This window comes from Lissotriton vulgaris, chromosome 12, assembly GCF_964263255.1.
Source record: "Lissotriton vulgaris chromosome 12, aLisVul1.2, whole genome shotgun sequence".
Classification (NCBI taxonomy): Eukaryota; Metazoa; Chordata; class Amphibia; order Caudata; family Salamandridae; genus Lissotriton; species Lissotriton vulgaris.
The window spans coordinates 745,033,872-745,055,380 of record NC_141700.1 but is presented as its reverse complement, the minus strand read 5'-3'; the positions used below and the strand labels follow the sequence as shown (position 1 = coordinate 745,055,380).

Genomic DNA, 21,509 nt, shown 5'->3' with positions numbered 1-21,509 from the left:
ATCCCTCTGGCACATCCCCATCTTAAGATACAGGGATAAGGTTCTAGACATGCATGAATGGTACAGACACGGTATATCCACGGCCCAAGACCTTCAGAGACAGGGCGCGAACACAACTTTCGACACACTCAAGGAAGCACACAACCTGCAAAACATAGAACTCTACAACTTCCTGAAAATCAAAGTAGCAATTAGGAAGGCAAACCTTAACAGCCGAACACCATCGCTCATTCAACTTGCAGCCAGCCTCAACACATTAGGACACCAAGTGGCTCACCTGTACAAAGCCCTCTGCCCCAAAAACACCAAACTCAACGATAAGGTCACAAACTTCTGGGGGACATTGGCAGGGAAGGAACTAAGCGAGATCGAGAAGGCAGAATTATGGAGATCGACCACTAGGAAAAAGATAACTGCTTCGCTAAATCAGACCAAATACTGGTTAGTGCATAAGGCATACTGGACACCGGCCCGCCTGTCCACCCTGGGGATCCGAGAGAGTGACACATGCTGGAATTGTGACAAAGGAAGGGGAGATTTAGAACATCTTCTGCTCAGCTGTCCTCAGATCAAGAAATTCTGGGATCAAATTGGGAAGCTTATCAATGAAATCACTGGGGTAGCCATACACATAGATTTCCCAAATCTAGTCCTGGGTTTTGCATCCCCGTCCATCACAACAACAGAAGACCGTGACCTCATTGACCTACTGCTGACGGCTGCAGTCAAAATAGTCTTAAGCAACTGGAAAGACACCACGAAAGCTACACCACAGGCGTGGCTCAACTGGGTCACATTCCTAAGAGGGGCAGATAACATCACAGCGAAACACGCACCGAAAACACACAGGCAGTCAAACATATGGGGGCCCCTAGACCTCTACCTATCATCACATAAACCCCCCTAGGCGCAGCATCTAGACACCCAGCAAGGGACACACTATGGGGACCCACGCTCTAACAAAAAGAAACCAGCAAGAAAGACTCCTTTCCTATCTCTTCTCCGACTTCTATCCCTCTCTATCCTCTCTATCGTCCGGGGCGTGGACTAGTATACCAACCAGGCAGCATAAAAGGGGAGACAGAAGACAACGCCATGCAAGACTCGGAAAACGGACTTTTTTTGAACTATTCGAACTATCCGACCTCTCGTATCATTGCAAAGACCGAACTATTGCAGGACAACATGGCTATAACCCTCCCCCCCCCTGGCGTCTTTTTCATTCCTTCTTTCTGTTCTCTCTCTCCTCTCTCTTTCCTCCACTCATGTATGCTCCATGTAAATATATATTTTTTTTATATACAATAAAAAATTACAGAAATCAAGAAATAAAATAAGTAACATCCATTTGCAACACTTAATAACCTGTTGCATGGAAATCTGTCAAGAATAGCGTCAATCATAGTTTAGAGACGCAAGGGAACCTCCCAAAAGAATCCAGCATTCCGCATAGCTACTGTCACCAAGTTATGTGGAATTAAGTATTTAGTTCTTTAAAGCAATTTGCTTTTTTTCTAGTTACAGTTTCAAACAATTACAGTACATGCCTGGCTGCTGCCTGCCTTTTACTCCCACGGGGACTAGGATTCACATAAAAGAGGCTAGTCAAGGTCACCCAGCGCCTTTCAGCACTTCGCGCTGAGGCACACACACGCAACACACACAGAATAACATTCATAAAACACAGAGACCGTCAGAGAAAACAGGCGGTGTAGCCTCGCCGCGGACCCCTGAGGAAAACTGAAGAGACAGGCGTAGAGGGCCCTGGATCGAGAGCCACACGCGGAGCAGGTGGGAGCGTCTGCTAATATCAGCGACACCCTGAAACAGGCCATAGAGCCCTTCAGAGGGCCTCGGAGAGCAGGCATGTTGAACCGACTCGGGCGCTCACATGACGCAGGCATATAGTGACGTGAACTAGAGACGCTCCCAAAGAGCAGGTTTGACAGTATCCCAAACGATCTGAGAGATAAAGAAGACCCCCCTTCCCCCCACACACACACACACACATCCAGATTCACCCCTAAACAGCAGACGATACAGGAGCCTAAACTCACAGTGATACTTAGAAGCAGGCATGGAACCCAGTATCGACAGAGACACGAGTAGAGAGCAGACAGCACTGCCCTGACTTCAGTGGAGACATTCACTCTGCGACATCCTTGGGAGTGACACCGTCGCTCATCCTCGGTGTCCAGGACAATATGGCGCCCCAGGAGTGAGTAACGGAGTAACGTAATAGACAAAACAGGTGTGACCTGCGTCTTCCTCTGCGGCCACCGTAGACGGGGCAGCACGGAATACGCAGACTCAAATCCCACCAGCGGTGACCCCAGCGATCACCCACTCAGGTACGGGAATGCTCATTGCAATGGATGGCGCCATTGAGTGCAGGTAGGAAAAGGGTAAAGGGGTCTGAGAAATATAGCTAAATGGTGCGCGCCGCAAACTGAATTGTATCTTGGTGCTTTAGTAAAACGTGTCAATGCTGTTCGACCTCGAGAGGATGAAAGTTGGAAGAGGTCCAGTGGAGATTTACGCTTGTGAATAATCATAGGTTCCCACAATTGTTCATGATAACATTTTAGTTCTTTCGTGGTCAATGCAAATGAATTGCATCTTTGTGTGGAATTTGTGCAAGAGACAAAAAGGGGTCTCAAGTCCCAAATACCAAAGAAAACTTTGAGAATTCGTGGAAGGGTAGAAATAAAACACTTTGAAACAGAAGCTCATCGGAAGGAAGAGCTGCAGGAAAGGCACTGAGAGAGTGTTAGGTGGTGGTGGTTGAGCAAGTGAGCAAGTGACACAGAGGCCGTCAAGGAAGAACTGCAAATCAAAAGCTGCATGGATTGTAAATGCAAACATAAAGCTTCCTACCCCGATAACACATTGAAGTGCATTTCCGTCGACTAGTAAACAGGTTAGTAAATTCTTTTGTGTGTTTTCTTGTTGGTAGTCCTGTCAGCCTTACAGTGGTCATCCCTGAACGTTTTGCTTTTTACTCCTCCTATTTTTGCTGATCTCGTTCTGTTGGCCCTAGGACTCTATGCACTTTTTCACTGCTAACCAGTGTTATAGTGCTTGTACTGTCTCTCCTAATCATGGTAGAATTGGATTATACCCAAAAGGCACATTTAATTTCCTTGAAGACAAGGATGGTGCACCAAAGATAAAAGTCCAAAGCTTCGTAGTATTGTGACAGATCAATCCTTTAATAATTCAAACATTAAAATGCTTCAGCCAACGCGTTTCGTTCCAGTTGGAACTTCATCAGGGCTTAGTATTCTCTTTATCTTATGCGACAATCAGGTGATAGATATGGAAAATGTCCACTGTATGTCTGGATCGCGTTCTTAGATCATAAGCATCGTAGGAATACAGGCAGCAACGTATAGGGCAACCCGATGTCCCCAGACTCAACGTAGATTTCAACCATATAAATTAGAAGATCTATTCATTCAAAAAACACACAGTGCCAGAGGACTAAGATAACCCTCTGTCCAATTGTCGATAAAATACAGATCAAGGCGGCAATCGTTCGGCTCAAACAAGTGTCAGGAACGGGACATATATAACCCCAAAGAGCGTGGATATCCTGGTCCACCCGTCTACATTCGTCCCCCCTAAATCCGCAGCGAGAGTGCTTCAGGGTACTACCCCAATAATAAATTGAAGTGCTTTTCCGTCTACTAGTAAACAGGTTAGTAAATTCTTTTGTGTGTTTTCTTGTTGGTAGTCCTGTCAGCCTTACAGTGGTCTTCCCTGAACGATTTGCTTTTACTCCTTCTATTTTTGCTGATCTTGTTTTGTTGGCCCTAGGACTCTATGCACTTTTTCACTGCTAACCAGTGTTATGGTGCTTGTACTATCTCTCCTAATCATGGTAGAATTGGCTTATACCCAAAAGGCACATTTAATTTTCTTGTAAGTCCCTCGTAGAGTGGTACTGCAAGTACTGAGGGCTTATAAATGAAATGCTACTCGAGGGCCTGCAGCACTTATTATGCCACCCACTTAGGTAGCCTTTTCAACCCTATCTCAGGCCTGCCATTGCTAGGCCTGTGTGTGCAGTTTTAACCCGTTCCCAGCATCGAACGTTCAGCGCCCAGTGCTGAACGTTCGGAGAACGAATGCTGACCCGACGGCCAACGGTCGTGCGCAGCACTGGGGAGGGAGCGCTCATGACGACCGTTGGCCGTCGGCAGCAATTAAAGGGTTAAGCTGCTATTACGATCTGTGAAAATAAACTTTTGCCAGGCCCACAACTTCCTCTTTACTACATATAAGTCACCCCTAGTGTAGGGCCTGAACAGCCCAGAATGCAGGGTGCAGTGTGTTAAAAATGTTGGACATATATTTTAAACCGTTTGCTGCGGAGCAAATTTCCCTGCTGTGTGGGAGGATTTCACGCATGCAAAAATCGGAGGGCCCCCAGCCGTCCACACATGCCCACCATGATGTCAGACGGCCGGGGGGCGTCCGACGCATGTAAGGCGTTAAAATGTTACATGTCCTGGTAGTAGAAACTCTTACATTTGTTTTTCACTTCAGCATGCCTAACTTGGTCCTTGTGCAAACCCATGCTCCATCACAGTCGGCCTGATCTTGTGATTTTGACCCAGTCTGGCGTGACCAGATAATCACAGGTGTCGCTTTGTGCTTTTCATCACTATTTTCACTTAAATCTTTAAAAATTGCATATCTCCGGTCCTACTGATTGGATTTGTGTCCTTTTGGTTTTACATTATTTATTATATTTTACTCTATGTTTTCTAATTTGAGTTTGGATTGTTCTTGTGTTTTGACTTTATTACTGTTTGAAGTGCTGCATAAATACTTTTCACAATGCTTTTAAGTTAAGCCTGATTGCATTGTGCCAAGCTACCAGATGGTTAAGCACTGATTAATTTGGGATTTGCTTTTGACTTCACTCTGAACAGGATTGTGGTTACTACTTGAGCATGGATCACCAATTTCTTACTGTAAACCAAGAACCTAAAATATGATTCACAACAGTGTATGACAGGGCATGTAACAGTGGGTGCTAGGTGGTAGTGTTCCTAAAAGAGACCCGTCTTCAGTTTCATTCCAAATTGCCACAGGATTGACGTTGGCTTCATGTCGACTGGAAAGCTGTGCTAGATCCTGGGAATAGATGGGGATCGCCTGCCCTCTGAACTGTTTTTTCATGCATGGCTTTTTTCTCCAGTATGGTGATATCTTGTCTGCTTTTGTGTGGTTGGCTCACATCTTGCGAACAAAAAGAGTGAGGATTCTATGCCAACAATCTGTTACTGTGTGGGCATCAAGTTTATAGGTTTCCAGAGAATACCTAATTCATTAACAGTGTACAGCCAGGGAAATGCTGTTAGAACTACCTATAGTAAGAGCTAGGTTAAGATACTTTGATGAAGCAATACAGCAAATTCTTGATATGTAGTGGTGTGATGTTGGACACAATAAAAAAAACTACAAAAACTTTGATGTAGGTATTGATGATAAATTAAATTGAAGGGCCCGAGCTGAAACAAAGCACAGTTGTCTTAGCTGTGTAACATATTCCCTTTGAAGGTTCAGTCTTTGATTAAGTAGGCCGTTTACGTCATCCTCCAATAAAGGTATATCATGCAAAGGTTAGTCTAGTTTTCACTATATAAACTCCTATTTGATTCTCCCAGGAGAATGCACCTATCAATAGTCCAGTGGTGCTTGGTTTACAAAAGATGCCAGGGATAAAATGTAGTAAACTCCTCAAATGTATTTATTTGAGCCTTGGCCACAAATATAGCCAGACTGGCTTGCTAAATTCCAGTCTATTCAGGTTCATTTTAGGTTCATTCAAAAATAAACAGAGCTTTTACAAATTTATCATTGTACTCAATAGAGGAGATGCTGTCAAGCGTTGGGTAATGTCAATGGGAGAGGATGTGGCCGAACGGGCTACAGCGGTCGATCTGTAACCTCAAAACATGGCTCTTCGACAAACCCCCTCCCCCTTCTACAAGCTCTTCGACAGACCCCATCCTTGATGGACTGGAATCTCCCCCCCCCCCCCCTCCTACCCCCAGTGCCATAAAACCCTTACGGGTGAGTAGTCGCGCTTAACAAACTCCTGATTGATTGATTGTGATTCTGTTCTTGTGTAACGTAACTTGTGCTCATGTAAAGCTATCCGATACCTTCGGGTCGGGTTTGCGCTATTTAAAACTCCGGACAAAAAGAAAGTTACAGAGAATTTTGCCAATGGTGCCTTTGCTAATTAGGAGTCTAAGACATGTTGCTGGGCTCTTCTTTCTGGTATATTTCACTTTAGAGTATTGATAAACAAGATGCAGACACAACAACCAGAACCCTTCTCAGTAATATTGAAGGCAAGCATATCTTATGTATTGCTCTTTGTTTCTCGGTATGCATTTATGAACATTTAGTAGTTCCTCAAATGCTCATAAATTTGGTGTGGATGAGACGGGGCAATATTCCTCTTTTGGAGATGACAGGAGTATGGCATTATGTGGGCCCATATCTTAACTTGTAAAGATTGTTTACATTTCCTATTTTAAAATCATGGCTCTAGGGGCACCAAAGTCACAGTAAGGGTGATCATGAACTTTAATTATAGATTGAAACTGGATGTAATCATTGATTAATGTGATGTCCAGTATTGTTCATTGTTTTAAGATTTTTAAATTAGTATCTTTGAGGTATTTTTGAAAAAATGTGATAAATGATACTGAATTTCTGTAATTTATTTACTGATTGTGCAATTTGTTTTTAGTAATAATACAATGTATATGGTTTTTAAAACCTGTACATAAGCATAAGTAAAATAATAAAAATACAATCCATAATCTTAGGTCATTTTATTCCGGAGACAGAATACTTGCATATAGAAAAGTAAGAGTGTGCCAAACAGTTGTGATTTCTGTAGTCATCTCTATATTTAGATGCAGCCGTACAGTTTACATAAAGTGTGTTGCATTTCCTATTTTTGTTGCCTTAGTTTTTCTCTAACATCTCTTCTAGCACACCACTGGATTTTTTTAGGAGTAATTTAGGCATCACGAAGGGTAAGTGAGGCACCTTTAGTAATTGCAGTTGCTTGCGAATCATCACCAAACTAAGGGGCCCATAAGGGCGGCATTCCTGTTGGGCCCATTAGGATACGGTGCCTGTCACGTTGTACAGTGACGTGAAGGGGGTACCATAGGTACCCCCCATGTGCACCCACCCGCCCCTCCGGAGTTCCTGGGGGCCCGCAACGGGCCCTCACAAGACATTCCCGCATGCCTTTTCGTGGCGGCGGAAAAGCATGCCCCCGCCTTCACCCTAATATGGATGGCGGTGTCTAACAGACACCCACACCATATGAAACCCTTTTCCGCCCGGTCAACTCCTTGACCGGATGGAAAAGCGATGGACGGTCTTTACGTCCTCCGCGGTCCCCCTGCCATAGTAATATGGCGGGGGGAATGGGTGGCGGGCGGGGAAGGATGTTGGGTGGATTGACACCTAATGGGGCTCTAAGTCTGAGTGAGCGTTCTCCGCATTTCCATTACATTCTACTGAGAACTCATGTTTTATTTTCTTGAGGTAAAAAGTGCGACCTAACAAATAGAGGGTAGATCACACTTTGCCAGTGTTCATATGTTTGTGTCTATGTCACTGCATGTATCATGTCTAAATTATACAAGTGTCACATATAAGTGTATGTTTGGCATATGTGAAACATATGCTTAAAAACTCCTTTGTGAATTGGACCCAAATGAAGTGTAGGTAGCCCTAGGGGGGTTGCATGCTGTTAAAACGAAAGGAAATATTTTGATTTCTTTGATATTTTGACACACATTTGCCTAAAATTCTGTATGTTGCAACATTTTGTGTCTTTCTAGTGCTGGTGTTCCGATCTATATAACAGAGAAATTAATTGCCCACCCCCTACAGAAATGGCTGACAAAGGTCAAAGTTCACGTTGACTATTGCAGTAGCAAATCATGGGGCTGCTGGCATGTGGAAGAAGGTCTATCAGCAGATGCCTCCAGCCTTGCCTCAGTCTCTTCTGGGTCCTGGTGTCTTGGGCTGCAGCACAGGATACTTTGCCCCAGTGCCATCTGCAAAAAATCACTGTGGGCGGCTTTTCCAGGGATGGAGATATCCTGATTGGTGGAATCTTTCCCATCCATGATGGCAGCTTGCACAAGGCTTTCACCTTCACAGAGGAACCCGCGCAACAGGCGCCATGTGAGGAGTAAGTCCACTACCTATTGCACAGAAATATATCCAAGGGTGTGGTGGTGTTTCTCACATGAAGCTACTTTAGTGTTGTTGTTGGTCATGCATGAGGCACAGACATTATTTATCTATCCCTAGGACTGCAATTTTTTGGAAATCTTTTGTCTGTCTATTTCTGCTTTTGTGTGATGTCATTGTAATTTATTGGTTTTGCAATATTGTAGAGACTGTATATTGCCTTCCTGTTTTTTCAGACTATATGATATACCTCATGGTGATGCCATTGTGATCAGGTGTCATGCAGCTTTACTTGCTGTGATGGCATCAATGATACCACAGGATTTGCCATGTTTCTTCTGCAAAAGCTAAGTTTTCACCAACACAGAATGACGTGTTAGATATACTTGTCGCATGCTCCAATCTGTGATAACAAGGGGCTCACCTAGGTGGCTGGGGAATGCATGCACTTATGTAAAGCTGTAATCAACCTCAGTCTCTCAACTGGTCACTCACAAGCCACTGATGACCCTCAGATAGGTGGTGAGTGGAAAACTAGAAGGGGAGGAATTGCTGAAAATCCGGATCATCAGCAAATGAAAATACTTGTAAAGCACTGAAACCTCAAAGTGTCTTCTCAGCCCTCCACCACTACCTGTCACTGAACATGCCTACTGACTGTCCCACTCTGCCATACGTAAAATCCAAACTGGCAGTCCTTGCCAAAACCAGAGAACATCCTTCCTCTGGACTTTTCCACATCCACAGTGGCTCAGCCTCTTCCATCCAACATTTGAAAGGGCCATACTGCTGGTCAACAGAGACACAAGTCTGCCCTCTCACTGCTGCTAATGCTGGGAGCTCTCCCTACCTTTATTGATTGGGTGGTGCTGTGGAAAGTCACAGCCACCTCACTCTTCCCATCAGGAGAATATCACTCTCCTCGAAATGGGCCTGCCCACTACTGTATTTATTTTGCCAGGAGGTGGACACACCAAATAATCTCACCTAACATGCAGCTCATAGGGGGTATTTCCTCAATGTTTGTCTCAGAGAAATATTCTTTTCACACTAATGAATTAAGGACATCATATAACCTAAAGCTGACATTAGGTATGAATTCCAGACCCAGCAAATGTACAACAGATAGTAACTCTGATCCTTGAGCCATCCAAAGATACAGTTTAATACCATGTTAAACCTCAGGTGCCCACAGTGAAAACCACTGCATATTGAAGACTTTACCCAAAAGAATGCTGCAGTTCCTTTGAGAACCATTTGAATCGTATGATTTTAGACTGTGCCTTCCTGCTGCACAGCTACCAGTGCCCTGAGGCCAGGCTGAGTCAGACAAATGTCTTCCTCGGTCATCCTACACCTGTGCGCGTGCAAGTTAACACTTGCCATGTACAGCCGGATCCGTGACCTTTACCCCAGCTATCAACAACAATTGACCTTGTAGTAAAAGGTGGACACTGCTGATTGCCATTTAAAACCAGTTAATACTAATGTTGTACAGTGAGTGAGATGCAATCAGGGAGTCTTGCATCATGCCACTGGCCAATCTCCATCAGCAACAAAAAAATAAGTGTTACCATGGCTAGAACCTACATCCCTTACCATGGTCAAGAGAAGAGCGCCTGATCAAGTAACCAGGGATTCATTTCTGGCCAAATTAAAGAAATACAAAAGGGGATGATGGACGGAACGTTTGAGCAAATCAAACACTCACCCCCAGTCAACTGATCTGGGTTTAATCCATCACCATTCTTTAGCTCACTCAGCCACCCCAGTTCAGACATGGCCATATGCAAATCAGTCTGACCCTGTGCCTCATGGGAACAGTCCAACCCGAACTACCAAGCCATGTCTTCCCTGGACCGGAAACAAGCATCCTGGGACCGGTTTCGGATTCATAATCCTCATCAGCCAAGCTATCTTGAATCCAGTGGCCAAGTGAGCAAGGGACTCACGTTTGAGCACACCCTGCCAACTTAGGGCGAACAAAGCGATACAAAAGGGGATGATGGACGGAGCATTTGAGCAATTAAAGAAAGCCCATACTATTTGAGATTTGGAATAAGTGTGTATTTAGGCCTCTTCTGAACTTTAGGAAATATGTTTCTCATCAAGTAGACCCCCTGGTGAAGACAAACAGTATCTTTTGTGGGAATTAGAAGAATGGAAAGATGCCTCGAAGCAAGTGTTGGTAGTAAAAGGCATATTTTGTCACAGAGTTCACATTCAGACATAAGGTGAGTTTATTGTCAAAGATGAGCAAGGATGTCACAGGGGAGTCATGTTAGGGTTTGAAAAGGTACAGTGTCACGCAAGTCAAATTTGAAACCCTGCCTTATAGTTGGCAAACCACAGCCACAAGCACATTTCAAACCAGTGCTTAATTTGAGTCAGTAGTTGCAGCTGGGGTCTACCGGCATTCATCTTTAGGGAACGGAATCTGTTTGTCTGCATCTGACATTTACCAGGAGTAAGCAAGGTAAATCACAAAAGCAGAAAGATGGAGGAAGGGAAAGATGGAAAGACTGTCACAAAGGAAGAAAGCAGGAACCTGCAAGAGTGAGACAAAGGGGCAGGGAGTGTCTGGTAGTGGATTAACGAGGCATGGGGTGGATTTAAGACTAGGCCGCTTTGGTGCTTCAGAGCAGAGCCCTGGACACTCCTTCTTTTACAAATGAAACACTGTTTAAAATCTTTCCAAATACTGCATGAAACGTGCCACTGTTAGACCATCACAGTTGGACCCTCACAGTTGCAGGGAGAAATAGAACAGGCTGGGGGAGGTCACTACACTTTTGATCTGAAAAACAGCACAGAATACCTGACATATCACAACAAACCCTATTCTGAGAAGAGTTACACACCTCATGGGAAATTGAGCAACATCTCTCTTTTTCTCAGGATGGCATGAGTAAATACGAAAATAAAGGAATAACTATATGTACTCACATTCCACAGAGCGAAAATATGAATATAGCAAGGTAAATCTTGGACACGTAACAGGAGACAAAACAATGAATTATTTGGATACAGTCCTCCAAAAGTAAATGGTACTTGTCCTCAGAATAAAGCTGAAGTATTTCAATATCAAAGTGATCGCTCAGAGGCCTAAGCAGAAGAAATGGGTAGCACTCAACTGTTCACGTGAACAAAACTAACTGTACTCGAGAAGTGAAAGGAGAAGCTCATTTACTTGCAACTAGTTGACAAGTGTTCTGCAATTTGTAGGAGGGTGTATTTCAATGTGACTGTGTGGCTGGATTCCTCTTGATGGGAAACATCCTTTACCACAAAACCATTACATTGCGGTATGGTGACATCGTGGTTTTAACAACGCAAGTCGTTATATCAACTTGCACTGGAGGGCGCTCTAGACTAAGGAATAGTGTGAATTACTATTCCAACACCTTCCCTTCTGTATGTAGACTGGAGTTGGATTAGTATTTCACACAATTCCTAAATCCAGCGCCCTCAAGCGCAAGTCGATGTAACGACTTGCGTTGTCAAAACCGCGATGTAACATACCGCATTGTGATGGTACAAGTTGCATCATACATCCCTCTTAACACAAAGCCATTTGGACCACTGATCTCTCTTAAAAGCAAGAAGGCTTAGGGTTCCAGGTAACCATTTCTCAAGAGACTAAGGGGCTGATTATGATTGTGGAGGTCTTCCCACCGCCCCACTCATGGTGGTGCAGCAGCGGCGTTCCACTATCTGCCGAATTATGACTTTCATAGTCGTACCGGTGGTGGAACGCCGCCTATGCCAGGGAACCGCTGTTCTCTGGTGGCGGCACGGCGGAGCCCCATTGTAACATGGTGAGCAGAACAGGCGCAGTGCCGTGGAGTATGTTACCAGTTCCTCCACCGCCAGCCATTTCATAGAGGGCTACCTGCCATGAAAAGGCAGGCGGTGGAGGAAGACAGGGGGCTCTATAGGGCCCCCATGCCCCCCAGCTTGGGGATGCATTCAGGGGGCACAATGTATGTCCCCTTCCTGCTTGCACCCCCGGTTCCAGCGTGGCATGAAAGTCACCGTCCATGCTGTGCTGGAATATTTTTGTCATTCCCATTGGGGTGCCTGTTTTTCTGACACCATCATGGGAATGGCCAAAAGATCGTCTGCCCGGCGGGCGGGCTGTGCGCGGCTTTGACGCAGCTGCGCTGGCAGAGAGCTGGCACAACTGGTACACAGACAAAATATCGAGTTTTACATTTCGATATACAATTATATCGAAGTTTAAATATCGATGGGACAAAATATCGAAGGTAAGTAATATCGACAGTCTTAATATCGATATTAGTATGATATCAGTAATATCGAAGTTTTAAATATCGATGTCAATAATATCGAAATAAATAATTTCGATGTTACTAATATCAATTTCTAAATAAATTTAGTGTATATTATATTGTATTTATTATGTTTTATTATTTATTTTTAATGTAATTTAATTAGATATTGTATTTTACTACTGTAGCGGGTTGTGGGTTTATAGGGGAATAGGGTGGGAAGTAATTTAATTATGTTAAATTAATTATTAATTAGTAGGAATTATTAATTAATTAAATGAGAATTAATTTGTAATTAATTTTAATTAATTGATTAATTGATAAATATGTTCTGTAGCGGGTTATGGGTGTATAGGGGAATAGGGTGGGAAGTAATTTAATAATAATAAATTAATTAATATATGTTTGTAAATATTTTAATTAATAATTAATTGGTAATTAATTTATATTAATTAGTTAATTAATTATTATAATTTTGTACATATTTTTATTTATTAATTAGTTGGTAATTAATTAATATTAATTAGTTAATTACATTAATTAGAGTAATTTTTTATATATAATTTTTTGTTATTCTTAATTAATTAATTGGGAAAAAATAATATTAATTATTAAATTAAATTAATTACAGCTAATGTGCTAATATATTTACTTTATTGTTATTGTTAATTAATAATTAATTGGTAATTAAATAATATTAATAAATTTTGGGTAAAGGAGTATTTTTAGGGTTCAGGGTCAGTTTTCACTTTTTGGGTAAAGGGGTATTTTTAGGGTTCAGGGTCAGTTTTCAGTTCTTGGGTAAAGGGGTATTTTTAGGGTTCAGGGTCAGTTTTCAGTTTTTGGGTACAGGGGTATTTTTAGGGTTCAGGGTCAGTTTTCAGTTTTTGGGTAAAGGGGTATTTTTAGGGTTCAGGGTCAGTTTTCAGTTTTTGGGTAAAGGGGTATTTTTAGGGTTCAGGGTCAGTTTTCAGTTTTTGGGTAAAGGGGTATTTTTAGGGTTCAGGGTCAGTTTTCAGTTTTTGGGTAAAAGGGTATTTTTAGGGTTCAGGGTCAGTTTTGGGTTTTTGGGGTACAGGGATATTTTTAGGGTTCAGGGTCAGTTTTGGGTTTTTGGGGTACAGGGATATTTTTAGGGTTCAGGGTCAGTTTTGGGTTTTTGGGGTACAGGGATATTTTTAGGGTTCAGGGTCAGTTTTGGGTTTTTGGGGTACAGGCGTACAGGGTAAAAATAATTTTTTTTTACATTAAATCAATTAAATGAAATAAAAAAAAATAAAATTACATTAAATTATTAAGTGTTTTATTTATTTTAAATGTATATGTATTAGTTTTAATTTTGTTTTAATATTTTTATTTAATATTTGTAAAATTATATGTATTTTAAAATTATTTTTACATTATTATTAATACATTTAAAAAAACGATATTTTTAATTTCGATATTTTTGTACTACGATATTATTTTTTCGATATTTTTGTACTTACCTTTATGAAGATATGACTCCGATATTTTTGATGTCGATATTTTTGTGCCGATATTTTTGTATTTCGATATTCTGTCTGTCGATATTATGTCAGACATTCGGCACAACTACGTCAAAGTCGGAATCAGCCCCTATGTCTGCAAGAGGACATGGACACTACCCAAGCCGCCTTGACACTTTTGGTAGCAGCGAGTGAGTACTCAAATCTTACCTTAAGGGAGGGGGGCATGAGTGACAACAGCCTAGTTACAACACAACTCAATTATCATAGTTGCAATTCTAATAATATTTCCCATATATTAAACATATTTGCGGAATAAACAGCAATCAGAAACACTGGAAACCCACCAGTGTACCAATGTAGTCTCACTATGAACCAGTAATTAAATAGTGAGAGTGGTAATCTTATGTAAAACCTGGCAACAGTTAAAGAAGGTAATGAAATACTGCACTGCAATAATGTCAGGACCCATGCAAAAAAATAATTGGGGACGTGGTTGCTGTGTGTGGGCAGCAATCATCCGACATCTTCAAACTTCACATTACATGAAAATAAATCACTTACTATAGATGCTTTTCTATCTTCTACGTGATTTACGGTATATTCTGTACTCGTAGTTGGACAAGCCCTTTGATGTAGCTTGCATGTTTAAATATTTGTGAAGTGTTACATCAACCATGGCTGCATAAAATGCTTGCAAACATTAGATTTAGTAAAACAAATAAACACGAAAGGGCTTCATACTGTCCCAATTCACAGGCCACTCCACTAGATGCGACTGGGCACCCCAAAATCTATGCTCAAGCGCCATCAGCCAGGGACCTGACAGAGGGGATCAGGGAAGACTGCCCTTTGGGACTAAGGGCCATATGTATCAAGCCTTTTGCGATTCGTTAGGGCAGAAAATCGCAGAATTTCGGTCTTAGCGAATCGCAAGCGGCCTTTTTTCCGATTTTGAAATGTATGAAAAATTAGCAAAATAAGGAATCGCAAAAAATTGCGATTCCTTATTTTGCTGAAGCATTTAAGGAATCACAATTTTGCGATTCCTTAAATGCTATGTATGAAGCTTTTCAAAATTGCGAATTCAGGTTTAGCAATCGCTAATTACCACCAACTTGTAGTTGGTGGTAATTTGCGATTTCTTGTAAATATGCACAATTGTGCATTTGTGAGGGTGGCATATGACGCACATACATGCCCATTAGGCATGTATGTGCCCCTTATGCACACACATGTAATTTTCAGGGGTGCAGCAGGGTGTCCTTGAGACACCCCTGCACCCTTGAAATAATTCTGAATTTGCGATTAGCAAATTGCGAATTCGCAAACTGAGAATTTTTTCACAGTCATGTCTATGGGCCTCCTGGCCCATAGAAATGAATGGGAAATTATTCCTTATTTGCAAATTGCAAATTCGCAAATAAGGAATACTTGGAAATCGCAAAAAATAGCGATTTTCTACATACATACCATTTTGCGATTTCTAAATAGCGATTCCTTAAAAATCGCTTTTCAGAAATCAGAAATGGTGATGATGATACATATGGCCCTAAGTGATGGGGCGACCGATGTAGTCTATTTCCTCACAGGGCTCACTGGGGGTGACACTGAAGAATACTATGCAGCAGGGTGAGGAGTCCCTATGCACTAGAGATCCCCAAAAATGCTGCAAAATCAAACCACTCAGGGCACCTTTTTGATGAGAGGCATCATTTGAAAAGTGTGTAGGGAGCTTTCAACCTTCTAATAACACCAGATCCCAAAATATCCATTACAATTTCTCCAGTCTTAAAAACGCTGGAATGTTGATTTATAGATTGAGTACATGCATGATTTATATGGCCTTTTATGTGGCAGAAGAGCTTTAGGTCTTCAAGGAACCCCTGCCAGGATGCTTTTCTATATTCTACGTGATTTACAGTATATTCTGACTCATAATGCTGAATGGAAACTTAGCTCTATTGGCATCATATAATGTTGTCAATAATCATGTCCTTTTTAATCCAGTGAACTTGATTACATAATGAAATGTTGAACTCGATCCAGTCTCTACTTTCAAAGCACAGCCAGGGCATCCACAACCCATCTTTTACAAGTGTCTCTGTTCCTCACATCTCTGTGTTACCACATGGTTCATTTCTCTTGCAAATTTCCTGGAGAGCTGAATTTCATTTGCTAACTGATATCTGCAGAATGATGGAACCTTTCAATTTACACTTAGGCCAAATTGTGGCTCACTCAATGCCAGTCGTCCCCAAGCCTGTTTAGTTAGTTTTAATTAAGCCATTCACTGTTGGACCCTTAATCCTCTGGCAGTGGAGATGCCTGCCTATCAAATGCCAATTTGCCAGGTTGTTTTTCTTACAGGTGCTAAATTTTCTTTGGTCAGACTGATGCCTCGACTAAGGATTGTATTTTCACCCAACATCCTGCAGAAGGTAATGCTTTTTCACCATCACCTGAACAAATCTGTACAAATAGCCTTGATGGTGGCTCTCCAAAAACGTTTATCTGAAGATGTCATTATCCATTTAAAACTTTAGCGGCAAAACCGGAATATGTACGATGATCAATTCTCACCTCTGTATTGTTTGTTGGCAGAGAAGCATATTAAGCTTTATTTATTTTTGTGATTTTATATAGCGTGGACATGCCCCATAGGCATCAGAGCACTTTACAATAACGCAGAATGTATTAATAACTAATAGAAGACATACAGGTAATATTAAAGGTGGAGAGAAACCCCTGGTTTCATCCCAGTGCGACACAGAGCTTTATTTGTATTAGTAAAACATAGCAGTGACAAGCAGGTGGTACAAAATGGGTGCTTTACAAAAGGCAGAGTGTTTCAATATTAAATAGAAAATATAGATATAATATTAAAGGTGGAGAGAACACCATGAGATAGAGCGCTTTGCATTTTTTCATTGTAAAACAAAGTGGTGACAAGCAGGTAGTACAGTACCTCGAGCTAGACAACCATAGTTCATGCAGGTAGAGATTGGTCAACACTTGGGGGCAGCGTGAGAGGGTGGGAGCAGGTTAGGCCAAGTGTCGTTCAAAGAGAAGGGCTTTGAGGTCTTTTTTTGAAGGTGACACGACATGTGGTCCGGCCGAGACCACTTAAGCAACTGTGCTTGTACTTCGTAGATTGCGTAATGATGGCCTGTGGTTCTTGACGCCAAATTTACTGACTTTTGGCACAAGTCAGTACAGCATCCAAAGTTGCTTCACTGCATTGCTTCAAAGGGAGAGAGACATATAGTACCATATCACCTAAGATTTGCTGCTGCCTTTCACTTTCCCTGCTCTGGTGCACTTTAGGCTGCCATGCACCAATGCACACACACTAGTGGCGGCTTGCATAGGGTGGGCTGCAGGTTGGTGGGTGGGGGAGGGGCAGGGGGGGAGGTAGGAAACTCGAACATGCAACAGAACGGAAGAACGTAATAATTGCTTCCCTCCGTTCAGCCGTATGTCTGAGCTTAAATCACTGCTTTGTGTTACTCTTCCCCAGGGAGGCGTTCCATGAGTGGAACGTGGGCCCTCCCATACATCCACCCATGGATTTAGGAACATTCACAGATTTTTCAACTCCAGTAAACCGGGGAATGCAACAAAATGCTATGCCACACCAGGGGAGGTGTAACTGTGAGAAATTGCTTTCATTCTCTTTCACCCACATGCATCATTGCACCCGTTTGAGATTCCTAAATTGCGAAAATTAGGGAATCACAATTTAGAAATCGCAAACGGCAATGCATGAATAATTCACAAATATTTTTGCGATTTCTTAATTTTCCTTAATTGCGATTCACATTTTGCGAATCGCAAATAAGGAAAACCTTCCCATTGATTCCTGTGGGCCAAAAGGCCCATAGGAATCAATGTGAAGGCATTAACATTTTGGGATTTTCATTTTGCGAATCGCAATTTGTTAATGCATTTCAAGGGTGATGAGGGGGGTCCATAGGACCCCCCCTGCACCCTTGAAATGTTTTTGTAAGTGCAAGTTTCACACACACATGTCCAAAGGACATGTGTGTGTGTAACATGACACTTTCAAAAATGCATTTTTGTGCATTTTTGAAAGATTTCGCAAATTAACACGAGGTTCAACCTCGTGTTAATTTGCTCCCCCTATTTGCCAATTCGCATTTTTTAAAATATTCATGCATTGCATTTAAGGAATCGCAAAAATGCAATTCCTTAAATGCAATCGCATTTTTAGAAATCGCAAAAAATTGCGATTTCTACACAATTGTTTAATGCATCCCAAAGAGTGATTTTGGAATCGCAAACGGCCGAATTTTGCGATTTGCACCGTTTGCGACTCCAAAATCGCTTGATGCATGTAGCTGAGTTTCTTCCTCTTTCCCCATGTGCTGCAGTCTGAAGCACACATACAAAGAGGAAAATGTCTCTGAGGATTGTTTTTGTGCCTACAAAGCATGCACCCTCGCACCACAATACAAGGATACCTGCATTGGCACTAGGCAGCCAAAAGGGTGCTAGGACAAGGAAAGGACAGGAATGGTAAATTCAGTGCATTCCTTCCCTTTCAAGCAACACATCAAAGTGGCTTGAGGAATTAACGTTTAAAAATATTCCCTTTAATGTATGAGACTATACACAAAAGATAAATGCTCCAGTATCAAAATCAGCTTTCAAATTGGAGCCTAGTATATACACGGAAAACATATGTGTGCATGCACAGAAGCTGCTATATAGTGTCTTAGGGACATATATTTGAGTAGCCTCGTAATGTAGAACAGCACATACTATATAGTGAAAGACACTAGATTGGTACAAAAATTCTAGTTCTTTTACTCTTAAATGGAATGACCTTTCCCTGCCCTCTTCTTCAGGAATGCATTTTTAAGAATTACATATTTAAGGGAATTAAAAGCAAACACACGGTTGTGCTGCACAATGAAAAATGTCCTAGCTATTGTAAAGAAAAGTTTCAATTCTATTAAGGACTCAGAAGCGAGGATTAGGCTTTACTTTCAAAGCTTTATTTTCACCAGTAGCCATGTTAAGAGATGCAATAAAGACTAATAATGTCCATAGATGCTCTACTCTCATCTTTTTTTGCTGCGAATACAGCCAACTTTTTCCAGAATGAATCCTGTTTATTCGCCTCTGTCCCTGAGAAGAGAGATATTATACATCAGATACCGGAAAACCCTGAGTGATTGAAGAAATCAATATCACCAACATTTCACAAACAATTTACAAACCACAATGCAATGTTATCCAGATAAATAATGGTGCATCATGAAGAGAAAGATACTTCCTGAAAGAAGAGACATTTTTGTAGACTGCCCACAAATATAGTCAAGACATTTCCATAAAAAGATGAGACTCCGAACCAGACAAAATACAGACACTCTAGAGTGGGAAGATTGAGAACAATTCAATAGGGTGGGCTAATCCTCGCCTCCAAGTCCTTTATAGAATTGAAACTTTCCTTTATGATAGCTAAGGAATTTGGCATTCTGTATCAGGTCTGGAGTTGAGGATTAGGCTAGTTCAAAGTTTCTCCACCACTATAAACGCCAAATGCATGATTAGCGTGAAGTTAAACCTGTTAAAAGTTGAATCTGGGGACCAATCTGCAGCATTAGGGATGTCCTCCAAGCGAGCTCCTCAAACCCAAGAGAAAGCTTTGGAAGCCATAGCTCCACATGAAGAATGAGCCCCAAATTTGGAGATATTGATTCCTGCCTCCTTTAAAACCCATCTGAAACATCTGACCATGGTAGGGGAGGAAAGAGACTTGTGAGGCTTTCCAAGAGCAATAAACAATTGTCTTTCACCAGGAGGGCGAATGTCATCAGTCATAGCGTCATACATTTTCAACACCTTAACAACACATAACTTAGGGACATCAGGGAAAGCTGGATAAGACACAATCCTAGAATTACAGTTTGTGTGTCTAGAAACGTGTAGGACCGCTCCTTCAAGGGTAAATACTCTAACTGTCAAATCCAGCATCCTCACGTCTGACACTCTACGACAGGAGATCAGGCAAAGCAGGGTAGCCAATTTTGCTGACATCTGGTTTCTTGAAAGATTTGTATTGAATGGAAGTGACTTGAACAAATGAAGAACTTTGTTGACATCCCACAACTGGGAAAAGTGAGGTCCTTGTAGGATAGACAATCTAATACTTCTAAGAAGTTTACAGACAAGTGGATTGTCCCCAACCTGCTGTCCATCAACAAAAACATGACCAGCCAAAATGGCAGATCTAAAGGTAGTGATCGACCGGTAGGCCAAACCTTCCATCGCCAGTTCCCCAGGAAGTTCAGGATATACACAACCTCTGCCCCCACGGGGTCAAGTAGCCCTTGATGACACCAACCAGTCTATATGGACGAGACGGATTAATATTGTGTATGTGTACCGTCTGCTCACGCTCTGGCAAGTAGGCCTGCAGCCTGAGATTACATTCCGGGGACTTTTCATCATTCCCTGTAATTACCCACACCACAAAGTGTTGAGAAAGAACCAGATGTTGAGGGTTCCCCTCGGGATCCAACAGGCAAACCTGAAAGAGGGGTAGAGGGATTGGAAAATCCCTAGAAAGTGCCATCAGAAATGGAAACCCGACTAAGATCTCCATATCGGGGTGATCACTTCTAAGTCCACGTACTTGAGTGGACAATTGCATCATCATCGTGAATGGGGGAAAGCTATAACCTTTCTCCTTGCTCCAATGCTGGAAAAACGCATCGGACGCTAAAACGTCGGAGTCCGGCCTACAGCTGCAATACCTCCCAACACATGATTCAGCCATGAGGAGAACAGATCAATGGTTAAAGGACCCCACCTCTGTTGGAGTGCGAGAAACACCTTTGGGTGGAATTTCAAGAGGCTAGTATCTCACCAGTGATGAGAGCACCAGTCCGCTACCTAGTTAGATTGACCCGCCATATGTTCAGCGGAAAGAGAGATGTGACTGGTCAAACAGCAGTCTCATAGGGCTTATGCCAAATCCAAGAGCGCCCTCAATCTTGTACCTCTGAGGTGGTTTACATATTAGACCGCTGCCACATTGTCTATCTTTAATCGGATGCAGTAATGAGCTCCCGCCTTGGTCATCCCACACCTTACTGCAAAGGAACCCACCATCAACGCCACCCAGTTTATGCTGAGGGTTTGTTTGATGGAAGACCATTTTCTGCAGGTGGAAAAATCCCCACAGTGAGCACCCCAGCCTGAACCGCTGGCGTCTGACAATATAACCAAGTCGAGTTGGGATCCGAATATAGCTTAGCCATTCCAAGCGGCTATGTAAGAGATTCAACACCTCAGTTCTTCTTTCTCCACCTCCAAAAGAGGAATGGACTGGGAGTAACCAAGACCATGGCGTAGGTGAAAGATCTATAGGCACTGTGGCTACCTTTAGTGTAAGGGTCCTGGAAAACTCACTTGTATGGAAGATGACACTTCAGGCTAGATTGGAAAGGAT

The 21,509-nt window shown here is 42.2% G+C and overlaps 1 protein-coding gene across 1 annotated transcript in view; it reads left to right on the top strand.

The window, feature by feature from the left end:
* The first annotated feature begins 7,991 nt into the window (after positions 1 to 7,991).
* The window catches only part of LOC147678545 (extracellular calcium-sensing receptor-like), an 88,489-nt gene continuing 74,971 nt past the window's right edge, over positions 7,992 to 21,509 (top strand). The window contains exon 1 of the mRNA XM_086945685.1: positions 7,992 to 8,245. Coding sequence (XP_086801811.1) covers positions 7,992 to 8,245 — 254 coding nt within the window. The remainder of the gene's footprint in view (positions 8,246 to 21,509) is intronic.